At 39.1% G+C, this 19964-nt stretch overlaps 1 protein-coding gene across 1 annotated transcript in view; it reads left to right on the forward strand.

The window, feature by feature from the left end:
- EXOC6B (exocyst complex component 6B) overlaps positions 1-19964 on the forward strand; it is a 567559-nt gene that overhangs the window by 347014 nt on the left and 200581 nt on the right. The window contains exon 18 of the mRNA XM_075556958.1: positions 6121-6300. Coding sequence (XP_075413073.1) covers positions 6121-6300 — 180 coding nt within the window. The remainder of the gene's footprint in view (positions 1-6120; positions 6301-19964) is intronic.

Genomic DNA, 19964 nt, shown 5'->3' on the forward strand with positions numbered 1-19964 from the left:
AATATCAGCTCTTCTTTATCCCCTCCCTCCCATGCCTACTACCTTCATGAACCCTTAATATATTACTTATTTTTTACGTATCTTACACCATCTTATATATCCCTTCACTTAAAATTCCGATAATCGGCCCCCTTGAGGGAGCCTCTACCGCCATCATTGCTATCAGTTCCTACCCTTCTCTTCCTGTACCCTTATAGGATCATTACTCCCATTACTGTTTCTAAGGGGTTTGTGTATACTGGATTCCAGTACTGAAAACTCTTATACACTAGTGTAGCAGGATTTGTGAGGTAGAACTGAGGTCATAATAGTTGGGGTGGGGTCGGGTGGAAGGTATTAAAGAACTAAGAGAATGTTTTGTTTATCTTTGGTACTATACTGCACCCTGGATGCATAGTCCCTCCCATGTGACTCTTCTTTGAGAGAATGTTCGATTATCGACAGATGGGCTTTGGTTCTCTGACCTCTCTCGTTCACATCCATGTGATTGTTTTTGAACTTCTGATACCTTTTCCCACTGACACCTCATGGTCACACAGGCTGGGGTTTTTATTCTTGTGGGCTTAGTTGTTTCCTCTTGTTTGACGTCAAGCCTTTAAGACCCCAGACGCTATCTTTTAATAGCCCGGCTTTTATTTTTGTTATAATATGACCACCAATGTAAATCAGAGTCCTTCATAACCCATGGACAGGCAAATGGATTTTGGGTTTCCACTTAATTCTAGCCCCAATCCAAGAACAGTTAGTTCTTATACCATGGCCCTGCTCAATACTCACCTTCATGTAAAGATAACTGAAGATTTGAATGCTACAGCAAAGCCTGATGAAGAAGTTAAATAGTGCCTGGCTATCAATTAGAATAGTGTCTGGGGTCTTGTGTTCATACAACTAGCTATCTAAGTGAGGCATTAACTAAATCTACATCAAAAAAGCACACGTGATACAAAGGTGATGATAACAAAACCCAAATATTGTTGAGAACGAGGGGGTTTGGAGCAGAGGTCCAAAGCCCCATCTGTGGACAATGGGACATCCCCACAGAGGGGTCACAGGGAACAGATGCATCAATCAGGGTGCAGTAAAGCATCGATGAAATATACAACTCTTTTTAAAAGCGCCAACTGAAAGTACATGATATGTAAATATTAGATCTAGAACCCTGCCAAAAAAAGGGCAAGAAACCTAATTTGACCAGTGGTTATGATAGGTGCTGGAGGAAGGGTTTTCACTTAGCAAACATTGAATTTATGTTAATGGTGGTGGAATAATGTGGAAAGGGAAATCAACGATGGTGGCATAACTTGAAGAGCATAATCAGTGGCACTGAAGTATATATGTAGAAGTTGTTGAATGGGAAAATATTTTGTTGTGTATATTTTTGCCACAAATAAAAAAATATACTAATGATGAGTACAAGGAAGAAAAAAATGTTCTAAAACGGAATGTCAAAATGAGTGTATAACTTCTTGATTACAATTATACTACTGAATTGTATGATATGTGGATGAAGTACCAATAAAACTGTTTTTAAAAAATCATATGATAAATCACCCATGTATGGAGGGGTAGGTAGCATGAAAAATTCTACTTTTGATACTTGCTACTGATATTTAAGAGATTTGGCATTATTATTGCATAGAGATGTTTAATATACAAGGCAAAGTCACAAATAGAGATAAAATTGAGGTATTTCACAATGTGTCATTTACATTTTTTCCCCCTTGGGGATTTAGTATAGGTAGAGCAGAAGATTGAGGACTGGGCTTTGAAGGTTGTGACATTGAAAGGCCTAGAAGAGTAGCAAAATTCTACAGCGGATGAGTTGTCCTTTCTTGGCTTTGCGACCAAATTGTATACATTGTGCTGGGTTTGGGGATCAGCAGCAGTCATCCAGACAAGGAAAAGTTGAGCAGGGGTGAGAAATTTAATGTAGAAAGATGAAAGGTAAAACAAAGCAGGTTTATTTAGGGTAGAATAAAGGTAGCAATGAGCTATAGAAGGACGTAAATGCATACTTGTAAAGTCCTTTGTTTGATATTGATAGATAATTTGGACTTTACCTTAGTTTTTGAAAGACTTTTAGCAAGAGAGTGTTGAATTAAAAAGAAATAAATAATCACACTATATTATCTAATTAAAAGGAAGGGGAAAGGGGAATGAATAAATAAATTACAATTCTACCAAGTTTGTATCTGAGGAAACTTAATACTTAAAATACTTTGTTATACTTATAAATAAATTAGAGGATATGTAGGAAAATATATGCCTTCAAATAATTCAAGAAGATGTAGAAAACCTAGTGCAGCCCGGAGACCGGGACGTGTGTGGCCAGGGTGGGAGATGAATAAAGAGTGACATTGTAAAAAAAAAAAAGAGAGAAAAGAAAAGAAAATCTATATTGAGTAACAACGTGGAAGAAATGAGAACTTTGCCAAAGAATTATAAAAATTAGGCAAGATGTATTTGATTTAACTAGTGAATTCTTTCAGGTTCTCAAGAAACAAATGGTTGCTATACAAATCATAGAGAAAGAAAGTATCAATTATTTTTGTGAAGTCAGATTTTTCTTCATAAAATAAACCCAAAAAACCAGAACTTCTTAGTTAATATGAGCAAGATAGCATTAGTATTAAAGAGGCTACTTATAAATCTCTTGTAGTGTCTCCAATGGAAATAGAAAGGAAGAAGTTAGAGACTTAGGAATTAGAATTTATAGGACACAGTGACTGACAAAGAATAGAATCCAAGGCTGCTTAGATCTCTGCCTTAACTGAATGGGGATATGGAGAATGTCGTTTTAGACCTAATGAATTCAGACTACTTGTGGGTTCCAGGTGCCTAGGAAACAGTTTATGGGTGTAGAATAAAGTTGGGCTGGGAGAGGATCAGCTTGGAAGACAGAGATATTGGTAGTTGTAAGAAGTGATTAAACTATACAGAGAAAGTGAGATGACAAGAGACCGGAGAAGTAAAAGAAAAATGGTGTCATAACAGGCAAGAGAGGACAGAGATTTTAATCAGAGACTGTTTCATGGAGATCAAGTAAGATCAGACTAAAAATGAAAATTGGACATGATCACAAAGATGTGATTGGTTACTTGGGACTAGCCCCTGATAGTGGATTAGCAGCATCAGAATCCTGATTTCCCTGCTATATTGTAGACCTTTTGTCCTGAGAATATGTACTTTTAAAATTAAATAACTTTATTTGGGCTTTTACAACTCCTATAACATTCCACACATCAATTGTGTCAAGATTATTTGTACATATGTCAAGCATATTTGTACATATGTTGCCATCATTGTTTTCTAGACATTTACTTTCTATTTGAGCCCTTAGTACCAGCTCCTCTTTTCCCCCACCTCCCACCCTCCCAACTCCTTGATAAATATATATTATTATGGTTTTCATATCTTCCATTGACCGCTGCCGATTTTCTCTTTTCTAAGAGCATTAATCCTAGGGCACTTCTTAGAGCCTTGATTTAATATGCTAATGTACATCATGAATCTCATGAAAAACCACTTTTAATTTTTACCATAAGAACTTTTGGGGTATTAGAGCATCCAGCCCACAGAGAGGACCACATGGCAAGCCCCACTATGAGACATGACGTCCCTCACTGACCCATGGCCCTGCAGGGGACAACACTGGAGACACAGTGTGGGAATTTTGCCCGACCTGATCCCACCACACCGAGGCAAAGCACTGGGGGAGTGCAGCGGAACAGCAAGGGAATGGAGCAGCAAGGTCCCCAGGGAATGCTGAAAGTGGGCTTTGGGGTCAGGGCTTGGTTCCCCAACAGACTGGACTGGAAAACACGCCTAAAGGCCAGCAAATAATCCTTGAACTAACTACAAGCTTTTCTTTCTTGTTGTGTTTTGTTTTGTTCTTTGTCAGTAGTTTGCTGTTGTTGTTTTGTTGTATATTGTTGCTTGGTTTTGCTCTGTCTTGTTTTTGTTCATGTTATTATCTCTGCAGGTCTGTCTAAATAAGATAGGCTGGATGAACTATCTGGAGGAAAAACAATGGGACTGACAGTTCTGGTGGGATATGGAATAGGGGGAGATAGGGAGAAAGGAAGTGGTGTTAACAGACCCAGGGAAAAGGGAACAGGTGACCCCCAAATTGGTGGTGAGGTATGTGTGGCAGGCCTGGTAGGGCATGGTTAAGGGTAATGTAACTAAGAGGTATAGCTGAAACCCAGGTGAGGACGGAGCATAGTGGGACAGGAGGAAAGTCAAGAGAAATAGAAGAAAGAGCTGGGAGGCAAAGGGCATTTATAGAGGTCTAGACAAAGACATGTACATATGCGCATATATATATATATATATATATATATATATATATATATATGAAGTTGGGGGAATAGATCTATGTGCCTATATTTATAGGTTCAGTATTAAGGTGGTGGAAGGAAATTGGCCCTACACTCAGTACTCCCTCAATGCAAGAATCCTTTCTTCTATTAAATTGGCATTCTATGATGCTCACCCACCCGACACAACCGCTGAAGACAAAGTGGAGGAACAAGCAAATGTGGTGAAGAAAGCTGATGGTGCCCGGCTATCAAAGGAGATAGTGTCTGGGGTCTTAAAGGCTTGAAGGTAAACAAACGGCCATCTAGCTCAGAAGCAACAAAGCCCACATGGAAGAAGCACACCAGCCTGTGCGATCAGGAGGTGTCAAAGGGATCAGTATAAGGCATCATCAGAACAAAAAAATCTTACCATAGTGAATGAAAGGGGAAGTGCAGAGTGGAGACCCAAAGCCCATTTGTCGGCCACTGGAGATCCCCTCCCATAGGGGTCTAGGGGAGGAGATGAGTCATTCAGGGTGTGATGTAGCACTAATGAAGAATACAGCTTTCCTCCAGTTCCTAAATGCTTCCTCCCTCCCCCTCCTCCCCCAAATATCATGATCCGAATTCTACCTCGCAAGTCTGGATAGAGCAGAGGATGTATACTGGTGCAGATATGAGCTGGAGGCACAGGGAATCCAGGGTGAATGATCCCTTTAGGACCAGGAGTGTGAGGGGCGATACTGGGAGGGTAGAGGGAGAGTGGGTTGGAAAAAGGGAACCAATCACAAGGATCTACATGTGACCTCCTCCCTGGGGGATGGACAACAGAAAAGGGGGAGGGGGAGGTAGACATCGGCCAGGGCAAGATATGACAAAATAATAATTTATAAATTATCAAAGGCTCATGAGGGAGGGGGGATCGGGGAGGAAGGGGGAAAAAAGAGGACCTGATGCAAAGGGCTTAAATGGAGAGCAAATGCTTTGAAAATGATTAGGGCAAAGAATGTATAGATGTGCTTTACACAATTGATGTATGTATGGATTGTGATAAGAGTTGTATGAGCTCTTAATAAAATGTTTTTAAAAATACAACAAAGACCAAGAGGGAAAAAAAGAGCTTTTGGGGTTAGAATACGCATGTGTAAGCTGAGTTTTTCAGCATGGTTGTTTTTTTTTTTTGTGGTAAAACTAAGTGTCTTGGCTGATCAACTTATACTCAAGTATATATGGTAAGTAAACCTCAGAATACTTATAGGCTAAAGGAAAGAAATCAGAAAATATCGAAGGATTGATAAGCATATTATAAAAAAGTTGAACTTTGAACAGGAATATTGACTGCCATTAAGTCAACATGTTGACCTTACACAGCAGAGTGGAACTGCCCCATTGGGCTTATGAGAATGTAAACCTTTACTAGAACAGGCAGCCTGGTTTTTCTCTCATAGGGTTTGAACTGTCGTTGGCCTTATGATTAGTAAGCAGGGCTTAACCCACCGAGACACGAGGAATCCTTTTGAACAGGAATAGGAAAGTGATAAAGGAAGCGGATAAGGTAAGGCCACTACAGGTCATTGACCCATTTAGTGAAGTAAGCTAATACCTAGTCTTGTAGACCTAAAGAAGGAACTTCTCTGGAAAAAAATAAAAAATAATGGCAATTATGATATTACTCAATATTCCCAATTGTGTTAGTTAGTTGGATATAAGACATAAATGGGTAGAAATATTACATACTTTTCTACTATACCCATACTATAGTTTACCTTTGCCTGGTACATAACTTATTTTATCTTTCAAATTTTGCATTGTTTTATAGGATGCTAGGCATGCAGCTGAAGAGGAGATTTATACAAACTTAAACCAGAAGATTGACCAGTTTCTACAGCTAGCAGACTATGACTGGATGACAGGAGATTTGGGCAATAAGGCCAGTGATTACCTAGTAGACCTCATTGCCTTTCTACGTAGCACCTTTGCTGTATTCACACACCTTCCTGTAAGTAACAGTAGCTCTTTACTTTCTACAGAATGTAGAAAGCGTTTCTCATATGGTCTGGTGTAGTGAGGTTGTTAGTTTCCATTTTAACTAGCCAGGAAGTTTTTCAGCATATAAAAGATCGCACTGTAATTAGCAGCTCTTAATGAAGATTGGACACCTTTTCCATAATGTTTTTATTGAATTTTGCATTTTACTTATTCTGACAAAGGCCTTTAATATCAAATTTACTTCCTGCTGACTTGAAGGTAATTAATAATAGTATAAGCTCTGGTAAAAATAAAAGACATTTAGGAGTTAGAAGTTCGGATATCTATCTTTCATATCTGATCTTTTTATTCACCTTTTTTGCATTATAAGGAGCATGGTAATGTTTTGGGTTAGGCTTTAGGCTACTGACCCATAAGATCAGCAGTTTAAATCCATCAATTGCTTTGGGGCAGAAAGCAACTCTATATAGCATTTCCAAAGCTGAAAATCTTTACAAGTACAGACAGGTTAAATCATCTGGATATTTCTTGTTCTTAAGGAGCCTTCATCCTCATCTCATGCTACATTATCCTTTATATAGTCCAGCTTTTTGTATTATTAGCTCAGCATACAGAACTGAATAAGTCTGGTGAAAGGATACAACCCTGACACACCTGTTCTGATTTTAAATCATGCAGTATTTCAACGATTCTTAATCTGTGGGTCATGACCCCTTTGCGGGGGGGGGGGGGGTTGAATGACCCTTTCACAGGGGTCACCCGATTCATAAAAGTAGCAAAATTACAGTTATGAAGTTACAACAAAAATAATTTTATGGTTGGGCATATCACTACAACATGAGGAACTGTATGAAAGGGTCGTGGCGTTAGGAAGGTGGAGAACCACAGCAGTATTGTTTTGTCAGAAAAACCGCCTTTTGGTCTGTCTATAGGGTCTGCATGAACAGAATCAAATATTTTGTAATTCCCATTCTTTGCAATGTTACCCTAAGTGTATGATCTGCACAGTTAAATGTTTTTGTGTAGTCAATAAAATTCAAGTAAACACCTTTTTGACCTTTTAAAATCATTGTATTGGTGGCTCGTACAATTCTTATCACAATCCATACATATACATCCATTGTGTCAAGAACATATGTACATTTGTTGCCATCGTCATTCTCAAAACATTTGCCTTCTACTTGAGCCCGTAATATCTGCTGCTCATTTCCCCCCTCCCTCCCCATTCCCCCCTACCTCATGAACCCTTTATCATTCATAAATTATTATTATTTTGTCATATGTTACACTGTCCGATGTCTCCCCCCCACCTTCTTCTCTTCTGTCCATTCCCTAGCGAGAAGGCTATACGTAGATTCTTATAATTAGTTCCCCCTTTCTACCCCACATTCTCTCCACCCTCCAGGTATCGCCCCTCTCACCACTAGTCCTAGAGGAGTCATCTGTCCTGGATTCCCTGTGTTTCCAGTTGCTTTCTGTACCCATGTACATCCTCTTGTCTAGCCAGATTTGTAAGGTAGAATTAAGATTACGATAGTGGGGGGGAGGAAGCATTTAAGAACTAGAGGAAAGTTATATGTTTCATCACTGCTACCCTGCACCCTGACTGGCTCATCTCCTTCCCGCAACCCTTCGGTAAGGGGTTTCTGGTTGACTACCAATGGGCTTTGAGTCTCCACTCTATACTCACCACATTTACAATGATATGATTTTTGTACCTTGTTGCTTGATACCTGATCCCTTCGACGGCTTGTGGTCACACAGGCTGGTGTGTTTCTTCCATGTGGGCTTTGTTGCTTCTGAACTAGATGGCCACTTGTTTATATTTGAGCCTTTAAGACCCCAGACACTGTATCTTTTGCTAGCCGGGCACCATCAGCTTTCTTCACCACATTTACTTATGCACATGTTTGTCTTCATGGATCGTATCAGGGAGGTGGGCACCCATTGATATGATTTTTAGTTCTTTGATGTCTGATAACTGGTCCCTTCTACACCTTGTGGTCAGACAGGCTGGTGTGCTTCCTCCATGTAGGCTTTGATGCTTCTCAACTAGATGGCTGCTTGCTTATCTTCAAGCCTTTAAGACCCCAGGTGCTATATCTTTTTCTCTACTTTCAAACCAGATCCATCTGACAACAGAAATGATACCCTTCTTCCATGCTCTCTTCTGAATTTCTAGCTTCTCCCTGACAGTGTTCTTCTGCAGCCATTTTTTGTTATCGTCACAATATTTTATTTGCATGTAATATTAATGATATTGTTGAATAATTTATGCATTATGCTGGTTTACCTCTCTTTGAAGTGGCCATATTGTGGTTCTCTCCCTGTCTGTTAGATAGATAGTAATCTTCCAAATGTCTTGGTCTAAAGAGCACTTTCAGCACTGCATCTTTTGTTTTGAAACATTTCCATTGGTATCTCATCAATTCCTGGAGCCTTGTTGTTAGTTGCTATTGATTCTGGTTCAGGTTATAGCAACCCCGTGTGTGCAGAGTAGTATTGCATTCCAGAGGGTTTCCAAGGCTGTTGAAAGCAGATCATTAGGCCTTACTTTTGAGTTACCTCTGGATAGATGTGAACCTCCGACCTTTCAGTTAGTAGTCCAGTGCCTAACTGTCTATGCCACCGAGAGCTTCTTAATAATAGATCTATTAAAATAAAAATCTATTAATAGATAGAGCACATATATACATATATTGTATGTATGCTATAGCATACACATGTATGCCATTAATATATTTTATTTTTATCCTTTTTTTAAAAAGTGTTCCTGGCATGAATCCTGTAGTGCTTTAACAACATGGAGGGAAGGGAAGGCATCATTTAGAATCATTATTCTTCATCTCAATAGTTATTTCATACATGTATTTTAATGTTTTTATTAATCATTGCGTTAGGGCTTCTTACAGATCAATAATTATATACTTTATTAATTTTTTTTTCAATAATTTTATTGGGGGCTCGTACAACTCACCACAATCTTATGTACATCCATGTATCAAGCACATGTGTACATTTGTTGCCATCATCATTCTCAAAACATTTGCTTTCTACTTGAGCCCTTGGTATCAGCTCCTCATTTTTTAAAAATCATTTTATTAGGGGCTCATACAACTCCTATCACAATCCATACATACATCAACTGTGTAAAGCACATTTGCACATTCGTTGCCCTCATCGTTCTCAAAACATTTGCTCTCCACCCACAATAATTATATATTTTTAAAGCACATGTTTTTACTAAGGAGACATTTTTTTTCAAAATGTTCACAATTTGGGGGAGGGATACCCAGTCATATGTTAACTACAGTGTCTCCCCCACATTGTAGTTATTTGAGAGAGTGAGGTTTTAAAGTATCATCAGAAAAATAAATGCGCCCACATGGAAGAAGCACACCAGCCTGTGCGTTCACGAGGTGTCGAAGGGATCAGGTATCAGGCATCATCAGAAAAACAAAAAAAATCTTACCATAGTGAATGAAGGGGGAAGTGCAGAGTGGAGACCCAAAGCCCATTTGTCGGCCACTGGAGATCCCCTCCCAGAGGGGTCTAGAGGAGGAGATGAGTCAGTCAGGGTGTGACATAGCACCTATGAAGAATACAGTTTTGCTCCAGTTCCTAAATGCTTCTCCCCCCCACACCTCCCCCCCCCCCGCGCCACTACTATGATCTGAATTCTACCTTGCAAGTCTGGATAGAGCAGAGGTTGTACACTGGTGCAGATAGGAGCTGGAGGCACAGGGAATCCAGGGTGGATGATACCTTCAGGACCAGAGGTGTGAGGAGCGATACTGGGAGGGTAGAGGGTGAGTGGGTTGGAAAAAGGGAGGATCTACATGTGACCTCCTCCCTGGGGGACGGACAACAGAAAAGGGAGGTGAAGGGAGACACTGAACAGGGCAAGATATGACAAAATAATAATTTATAAATTATCAAGGGCTCATGAGGGAGGGGAGTAGGGAGGGAGGGGCAAAAAGAGGACTTGATGCAAAGGTCTTAAGTGTAGAGCAAATGCTTTGAAAATGATGAGGGGAAAGAATGTACAGATGTGTTTTATACAATTGATGTATGTATGGATTGTGATAAGAGTTGTATGAGTCCCTAATAAAATGTTAAAAAAAAAAAAGAAAAAGAAATTCAAGCATTCCATGGCATCATGGATGAAAGCCTTCATCTTTCCAGTTTTGCCTTTTGTTTTTTATTTTTCTTGTGCTTAAAAAATAAAATGATAGTCTAGTGTTATGTTTATACAAATGCCCTCTGTAGAAGCTTATACATATAGTCGCTGTGGTGCCAGCATCATGCTCTGACTGTAATCTTTAGCATCTGGGCCCTTTAGAAATAGTACTGTGGATCATGCTAACGTTGTCAACTTAAAGTGAATGTATTTTCCACAAATAGAGTTGTGACCTTCCTTGCAAGCCTTACGCCATTAGTTGATAGTTGATGAGTTTTTCCTTCTTTTGTTTACAGCCTCTCAGTGTGGACTGATTTGATCCAATCTTATGGTACCAATTTACCTTTTACCATTCACATAAAGAACTCAAAAACCAAATCTGCTGCTAAGGAGCCCATGCTTACTCATCTCCTATATAGGTTTCAGAGGCTGTTCTCTTAACAAGAGTAGAATCTCCATCTTTCTCCCACAGAGCAGTCATCTCGTTCCAGAGCCTCGGCTCCCCGACCATTATAGTACCTGGCTTCAGATGAGCGTGACCCCTGAAACCACCCCTTCTGTGCTTCCACAGCCAGCGAAGTGGCTCATCTAGCATGTGTGTGTGTGTATGTGTGTGTGTGTGTGTTGTGCTCTTCAGAATGCTCGATAACTTCTTTGGGAACCCCGTTTTAGTGACAAATAGGGCTGTAACTTGATTCCTTTTATGATGACCAAAGAAAGGGGTAGAATGGAACAAGTTTTAGAACAGAACCCAAATGAATTTTTAACATTAATATTTTCTGTCCATCTTTGAGATTCTTTGGAAGGAACAGCTCTCTGTCAAACAGGGATTCAGTGGTAAGGAATATACATGAAGAAAATGACAAAAATAAAGGCAAAGACTGTCTGTTTCCTTACATGTTGAAATCTCGTTTCTTGTAGTTCTCAGGGATGTTTTGTTGCCACAATAACAACATAAGCAGAGACATTCTTTCTCTCCCACTGTGTGTGTGTGTGTGTGTGTGTATTTTGCTGGGGAATGGCATACTAGATTACACTGATCATTAGATAGTAAGTGATCACAGGGGAAAATTATTGAATTCTACAGCTATTTTTCAAAGTTTTGGTGACCATAGCAGCCTACTTATTTACTTGAGGCAACAAGAAATGATTATAATAATAAAGTTTTCACAGTGAGATTCTTAAAGTTTTACCATGTCTCTTGAGTTAGCAAACAAAGTAAGCTTACAGCATTTTTTTTCCAGGCTCCAGTTTTATAATTTACAATTGCCTGCACATTTACTCATTTTGCATGCTCAGCATTAAACCATATTTTTTGAGAATTTATCCTTCTTTTACTGATAATTATCTTTCAGAAATGTTTGAGGGAGAGAGGAAATGCTGTCTCAAGTAACAGACGCAGAGCAGGGCATCCTGAATTTGTTTTCTGTCTGCCGTTAATGTTAATTTGTATGACCTGGAGCAAGCTCTCTCATAACCTACCTTGGTTTTCTTAGTCTCTTTGTCTAGGATACAACGATACCCATTGCTGGCCTTCTTTTCTTGGCAGCTGATGTACATTTTTTAAAGGCTATCTTATTATATACATATAAACTGACAAAAACAACACCTCACTATAGTTGAGTCAATGCTGACTCATAGTGACCCCCTGTGGGTGTCAGAGACTATAATTGTTTATGGGAGTTGAAAGCCAAGTCTTTCTCTAGTGGAGCTGCTGGTGGTTTCAAACTTGTAAACATGTGGAACACAGCCCAATGCATAGCCACTACATCACCAAGGCTCTGATGCACGTATAAATTCTAGACATTCTTGTCTAAAGCTCTTCTATGGGAGCATTGGTAGTTCAGAAGTCTAGTCTTCCGTGAGAAAGACCTTCTACTTTTAGATAAGACGCTTTGTAAGTAACCAGCACCCATCTGTCAGGGGAGGCTTGTGTGTGGCTATGAGGCTGAACATGTGTCAGTAGAGTTTCCAGAGTTAGGCAGACTAGGAAAACAAAATAAAACCAGCCGTCTACTTTTGAAAATTAGCCAATAAAACTGTATGGATCACAATTTTTCAATCCCTGACCTATCGTGGTATGGGGAAAGAGCTAGCAACTTTTTGAGGAAAGAGCGAGGAGGCAAAGGACATTCATAGTGGTATAAATACAGGTACATACATAGGTAAATGTACTCATATATAAAGATAGACCTAGATCTATGTACATATATTTATATGTTAAGTATTAAGGTAGCAGAAGGACATTGGGCCTCAACTCAAGTACTCCCTGAATACAAGAACACTTTTTTCTAATTACCTGGCACTCTGTGATGCTCACTTTCCCAACATGATTGCTGAAGACAAAATGGGTGTATAAGCAAATGTGGTGAAAAAAGCTGATGGTGCCCGGCTATTATCATTTGAGGTATCAATGACTTGAAGATAAACATGTGATCATCTAACTGGGAAGCAACAAAGCCCACATGGAAGAAGCAGACCAGCCTGTGTGATCATGAGATGTTGACAGGATGAGGTCTCAGGCATCGGAAGACTCAAAACAAACAATCATATTGGTACGAATGAGGAGAGCTGCAGTATAGCACCAACCAAACACACAACTTTTCTCTAGTTCTTTAATGCTAGCCCCCACCCCACTATTATGACCCCAGTTTTGCCTTATCAATCTGGCTAGATGGGCAGTTCTCAACCTGTGGCTCTCGACCCCTTTGGGGGCTGAACGACCCTTTAACAGGGGTTTCCCGATTTATAACAGTAGCAAAATTATAGTTATGAAGTAGCAACAAAATTAATTTCATGGTTGGGGGGAGTCACCCCAACATGAGAAACTGTATTAAAGGGCCACGGCATTAGGAAGGTTGAGAACCACTGGGCTAGACTAAAGCATGTACATTGGTACAGATAAGAACCCTCAACACATGGAAGGCGGGACAGATATTCTCCTCAGGAACAATAATTGGAATAGTGTTACCATGAGGGTAGGGGGAAGCTGGGAGGAGATAGGAGGAAACTGCTCACAATTGACATATAACCCCACCCACCTCACCCCTGTGATGAGCAACATAAACATGGGTGAAGGGAGAGAGCGGACGGTGTAAGATATGAAAATAATAGTAATTTGTAATTTATCAAGGGTTCATGAAGGTGATAGGGAGGGAGAGAGAGAGAGGGAAAATAATGAGCTGATACCAAGGGCTCAAGTAGAGAGAAAATGTTTTGAAAAGGATGATGGCAACATATGTACAAATGAGCTTGACACAATGGATGGATGGATTGTGATAAGAGCTGTAAGAGCCCCCAATAAAGCGATTAAAAAACAAAAAACTTAGCAATATTTCATTCAAGTGGGGTTGGGGTTATGATGAGTGGAGTCCAACTCCCTGGCAGCTAATAACAAATCCCTTTAAAGGTTTCATTTCTCTTAGTACTCCACTTAATTATAAAAACTATTGATATTTTAGGAATAATCAAATTATTCTTTTATTTAGAAATTGTGAATGACTCCCACTAAGAAAAAAAAACTTTCTTTGACGTGGCCCTATACTCTCGTTCAAGGAGCTCTGGTAGCACGGTGGTTATGCACTGGGCAGCTAACTGCGAGACCAGCAGTTCGAAACGACCAGCCACTTTGTGTGTGCATGGCAGGGCTTCTGCTCCTGTAAAGAGTTAGTCTCAGAAACTCACAGGGCAGTTTTCCCTGTCCTTTGGGTTCCTGTGAGTCGCCATTGACTTGATGGCACTGAGCCAGTCAGTGAAACTATCTGTGTCTGGCTTTCTCTTTCTTTCCTATTTGCCCCAGATATTCTGTCCCACCAGAAATAAAGCTAACTGATTAAGCACGTCAACTATGTTTTTTATGCTTGATCTTTTGTTCTCAACTTTTTGTCTACTTTATTTGCTTCTACTCTTTAAGTGTAGGTAGTCCTCAACTTACAACAGGTGGCTCTAATGTAAGCCATATACCTTCTTTTTTAATTTTAATTTTTAGTGCCTTTTATTATCAGCAATTTTGATTATCCACCATTATTCTGTGTAGGAAATCATAAAATTGAACGTCTGAAAGTGAATATCTGAAGAGGAAAACATCAGAAACTTACCTGCTACAAAATATTACAAATGATAAGATGTATTTTAAAAGCTCACAAAAACAAAAAGTGGCTGGTCTTAAGTTTGATTCACCTATAACTAGACTATGCCTTAATCAGGGACTAACTGTATTGAAATCTTACTCTTCAAGGCTTATTTCAGACACCCTCTGCAGTTCTGACCAGTGATGCTTCATCGTTCTTTATGCTGTTGGCCTAATTATATTCTGAGTAACCCCAAAAGAAACCTTGTTGCCATCCAGTCGGTCTGAGTCATAGCAACCCTGTCCAGGGTTTTTGAGGATGCCAGTCTTCTAGCCTTTCTCCAACTTTATGGGTAGCAGTCCGATGTTTACCCAACAGTGGCACCAGGCTTCCTAAGATGTGATCATTTGCACACTTGCTTCAGGAGAGTGAGTGTGGTGATTAAGAAGCACCTACATTACACTTGTTGTATGTCATCTAATGAATGAAAATGCAAAAATACCCCTAAAATGCATGAAGAGTCCATGAATTCAGGGAAGTATGTATTTTGTAATGCACACATGCGCGCACACGCACAAAACAGGTGGCAGAGCCAGGGTTTAAACAAAGAGTTATTTGAATTTAAAGTTTTTCTATTGTGTCATCCTGCCTGCTAGATGGCCAGCTATGCAACTGTGGGCCCTGCATTGAGAGACCTGGCCTTCTGCACCGCTATATGTACTTGCAATACTGTATGTGAACTGATGCAGAATGTATTTCTGTAGCATTTACCTGTTTTGAATAATAGGTAAATAAGGGAATTGTGCCTAGATATTGAAAACCATTTGGGGTTACATACATCATTGAAAATAATGATTTACTCCAGACAGTAAGGAGAGCTGGGAGAAAAATGGATATCTTTGAACTCTGTTGGCAACAACAAAAAAATTTAAGATACCATGGGCAACCAGAGACACAAATGAAAATTTTCTTGGTTGGGTACAGCCCTTGAGGGAGGTCGACGAGACTTCATCTCACATACTTTGGGCATATTATCAGGAGCTACCTGGACACGGACATTATGCTTGATAAGGTAGAAGGTCAGCAAGAGAGAGGAAGACCTTTTTGGGTCACAGTGCTGCAAAAATGGGCTGTAATGTATCAATGATTGTGAGGATGACCCTGGAGCTGGCAGTTTCCTGTTCTGTGTATACATAGGGTGGTTATGAAATGGCACAGACTTGGCAGTACCTAGTAACAACAACCCTGATGTAATTTGGTGATGATAGGGGGAACGGGAAAGCGTATTTCAAGAAAATCAATAATTATTGAAGAGAAGTAATAAAATATTATTCTGAGGTAAAGACCAAACATGTAAATTAGGATTAAAGCATGTGTGTGTGTATGCATTTTCTCATATCTTGAAACAAATTTGCATAATAACTGTTAGTCTCCCATATTACAGATGAGAAAAGTGACACAGAGAGAGGCATTAGTAATGACTAGCTCCCCAAGCCCGTAACCCATTCCACTGGGATATACTGCCGCTAAGCTGTTCATAAAGAACTGCTTTATGGATCATCATTGGAATACCATCTCCTCCGGGGATACTCATGTGGTACTTCTGTTTGTCTGTTTCTTCATGCATAAAATTTTCAGCCTTGTGGTCAGGACAATTCACAGCAGGAGATGTAAACTGTGGAAATGTGCCCGTGAAATTCAAACTCTCTTTTGTATTGAGAACTGTATCATAAAGTGGGTTGCCTGTTTCCAATATAACCTGTTTTCTTATTTGATACCTCACATGGAAATCCTCTCATCTACTGGTAATGGAGGTGCTGTATATTAGCTCAATCCCTGAAGATTTCTCTGGTGCTACATAAGGACGTTTCGGGAGTACCAAGGGCTAATGGCATTAGTACTTTCAGGTTATCCACATTCTTCTTTAAAATAATGACATAGCTAGTAGCCAAGCAGCCTCCACCCCCTTTTTCTCTCTAACAGAACAGAAATGATGGATAGGCTCATGCTTTGCCTGCTTTGGAATTGGCTATGCTTCCTTTGTTCTATGATTGTCAACAGGTTTAGGCTACGTAGAATATAGGCTTCCCCAGCTATCCCCAAACAGAGCATGCAAACGTTTGTAGTTGAAATGGCATAAAATGGTTGTCATTGTTATACACTGGAAAAGGTTTTAGGTTCCCAGACTCCCCCCAATAACCAACCAAATCATACCAAACAATACATAAAGCGTAAAATAACACTGGCATATAACAAAAGCAGGAAAGATATGACAAATACACAGACTTTTAAGAGTAGACCTCATGTATTTCCCACTTAGCTTCAGTGGACCCAGTTTGTCGCTGCTACTCTCACTGGGTGGGCACTGTTTCTTGAATGGCTGGCTCCCCACAAAACAAACTCAGAACACTAGTTTCACTGTTCACCTTGTTTTTATAAAAGCAAAAGTCATCTTGAGATTTCTTTCAGTTAGTGGAAGCAGGTACTAACATATGCCTCCCAAATGGTGAAGTGCTGTAAAGCAAACTCTCAAAAGGCAGGGGTTTACCCATACATAAGTCAACAACAGCTAGCCCCTTGTAGTATATGAGTTTAGTTAATCACCTATATCCTTTGGGGGTGGGGTGGGTTATGTTTATGCAGAGATATCTTTGCGTGTTGAACTAAAAGCACTCTTTTCTCCTCTTAAAACTAGGGTTTTTTCCCTACAATTTCAAAGATTATAGGAAGATGTTTGGGATTCTGAAGGGCAGTGGTGGGATTCAACTGGTTTGTATCAGTTCAGAAGAATCGATAGCTACATTTTTGTTGAATTTGGTGAACTGATTGCTAAAATGACACTTGTATTTAGGGTTCTTTCTAAGGTAGGCAGATGGACAGCCACCCAATGTGAAAAATCACAAATTTGCCATCCCTCCTCATTTTTAATGTTCATCTGCACCACTAGCAGTGTTCTATAGCATGTTGAAACAATATATTTTGATATGTATACTTAAATATATATATACTTTATATGTATGCATATATGTACTTAAAACAGTCATTAGGGCAGTGAACCAGTTGTTACATTATTTGAATCCCCCCGTTGCCCAAGGGGCTGTGAGACTGAAGTCTCCTAGTAAAGGTCTAGGTAACTCGTCTGAAATGTTTGATCTAGAGTAGCTCAAGGACAGTAAACCAGTCAAGGACAAACAACTGAGTATTTGTGCTCATTGTAAAGAGCATGGATGGAAGGACATAAAGCAGTATTTCTCTGTATTCTAATCCGTTTCCAGATGTGACTTCCAAAAACACTGGCTTGTATGTCACTCCCTCTGTTCAGAAATTTTTAATGATTCCCGCTCTTTCTTGTGTAACTCCCATCTACACTGAATATATTTCCCATAGTTCTCCTCATAAACCTTTGACTTCAGCCAAGTAGATCTGTTCATTGTTCCCTAGTAATAGTATGTTTATTCCTGACTATAGACTTTTTTGTTCTCGGGTTTCCTCTTCCCTGGAATGACTTCTGATCCCCCTTAACAAATCTTCCCATCCCTTAAAATCAAACCCAATGCCTAATTTCCCATGAAGTCCACTAGGACTACCTCCCTGCTCCCCCACAAGGGTTTGGCTTTCATACAAACTCCTAGATGTATTATTATCTCCAGTCTATATTTGAAAGCTAAGATATATTATTGATATAATCTTGAATTTTTTTTCATTTTTTTCTGTAATGTCCTTTTTATGCAATAAAGGTTACAAATTATTTGAAGGCAAATTTCTTAGATGCTTTTATATGTCTAACACTAAGAAGGTACTCAATAAATATTAAGCTGAAATTGGAATGTCTAATACATTATACATATGATATATATATCATATGTATATCATATATATATATATATATATGGAAGTGACCTACAGTTGGGATAACTGTTCTCTATCACATAACATTATATATTATATTTATAACTCTTTTCTACACATTTATTTTACTGCATAGTTTTATTTCATTGAGATGGGTTTGAAAAATACTGAGAAGGGATTTGTCCAAGTACACAAAGGAGGAAATAGTTGCTGCTTCAAAATATTGCATGCAGGTGGTTCAGAACAGTGTTTTTTTTTCTTCTGTGACAAGATGGCAAATTTGAGTCTGCAAATTGGTGCCAGGATACCCCAGCATACCTATTGCACATGCTGTAGGGTGAGGAGTTCACAGTTAAATGAATGGGTCTGGCGCATGCCACTGTTCTGCAATACTTTCGTGGTGGTTTATAGCCACAGTTTTAATATGGTTTAGTAAGTGCTTGAACTTCTCTAAACAAATAACACGCATTATTGGAAATCAGACACAGTGCACACTTGCCCCTAGGGACTCCTCAGTTTTTGAATTAGCAATTGCAAGCATGTTGCGCTTTAACTCACTGGTTTTAGATGAAATTTAGTCTTTTCTTAAGGGGGAATAAACAAACAACTACCTTTTGGAAAAATGACTAGTAACTAAACAAGTAATAAAAATTAAGAAAAGCAAGAATTTCTTCCTGGTGTTATTTTCCTGAGTGCATCATGACTTGTTTTTTAAAAAGATTTCTATTGCGGCAGCTACTTACTGCTTTTATATCATTTAAGATAATTTGATTGTCGTTATAGGATTCCTGCAAAGGAATAATTTACTTTTCTCAACTGTTCTAATACAGACTTGTCAGCACTGAAAAAAAACTGTCAGACTAACAAAGTCAGGAAGTACTGTGTCATGTGTTTGTCTATGTGTGCTTTGTTGGTTGCTGTTTTTGGTTTTAAGTTTAATTGTTATGTATCTTTATATCTCCTTTGGAAGGTAAGCTTAGGGTCAAGAGGTTGCTGGGAGGTGAAATGGAAATAATTTTTCAGTAGACAAATAGGCCCTAACTTTACAGTCTCAGCAAGTATTGTATGAAGGCTTTCAAAGAGTCATATTCTATTGTGCTTACATTTACTAGATGTGAGCATAGATTCTAACTGTAACCAAATAAAGTCCTCAGCATTTTTTTCTGGAACTATATTTTTGGTGTTATGTTGACCATATCTACATTTCTACTGGTGTAAGACAGGCACAGTGACCCTGCAGTTCTCTGTTTTAGTTTAAAGCCCTGTTGGGAAAAACCCGTGTGTGTGTTTAATAGTCCATCTTTAGAAAAGAATATAACTTTGTTGCTATTGTTCTTACTGAAAAATAAAAGTTTAAACATATGGAAAAGTAAGTAAATAAAAATGTGATGGAATATTCACAAAGTATGCATATATACCTTTGTGACCTGCATTGAGATCAAGAAATATTACCAGTCTCAAAAAGATCTTTCCAGCCATTACCCCTCCAATATGTACTGTGCACCACCAAGAGTCATCATTACTGGTGACTCTATTACCTTAGGTTGGTTTTGCCTTTCTGTGGGATCTTATAGT

This window comes from Tenrec ecaudatus, chromosome 8 (genome assembly GCF_050624435.1).
Source record: "Tenrec ecaudatus isolate mTenEca1 chromosome 8, mTenEca1.hap1, whole genome shotgun sequence".
NCBI classification, from domain to species: Eukaryota; Metazoa; Chordata; class Mammalia; order Afrosoricida; family Tenrecidae; genus Tenrec; species Tenrec ecaudatus.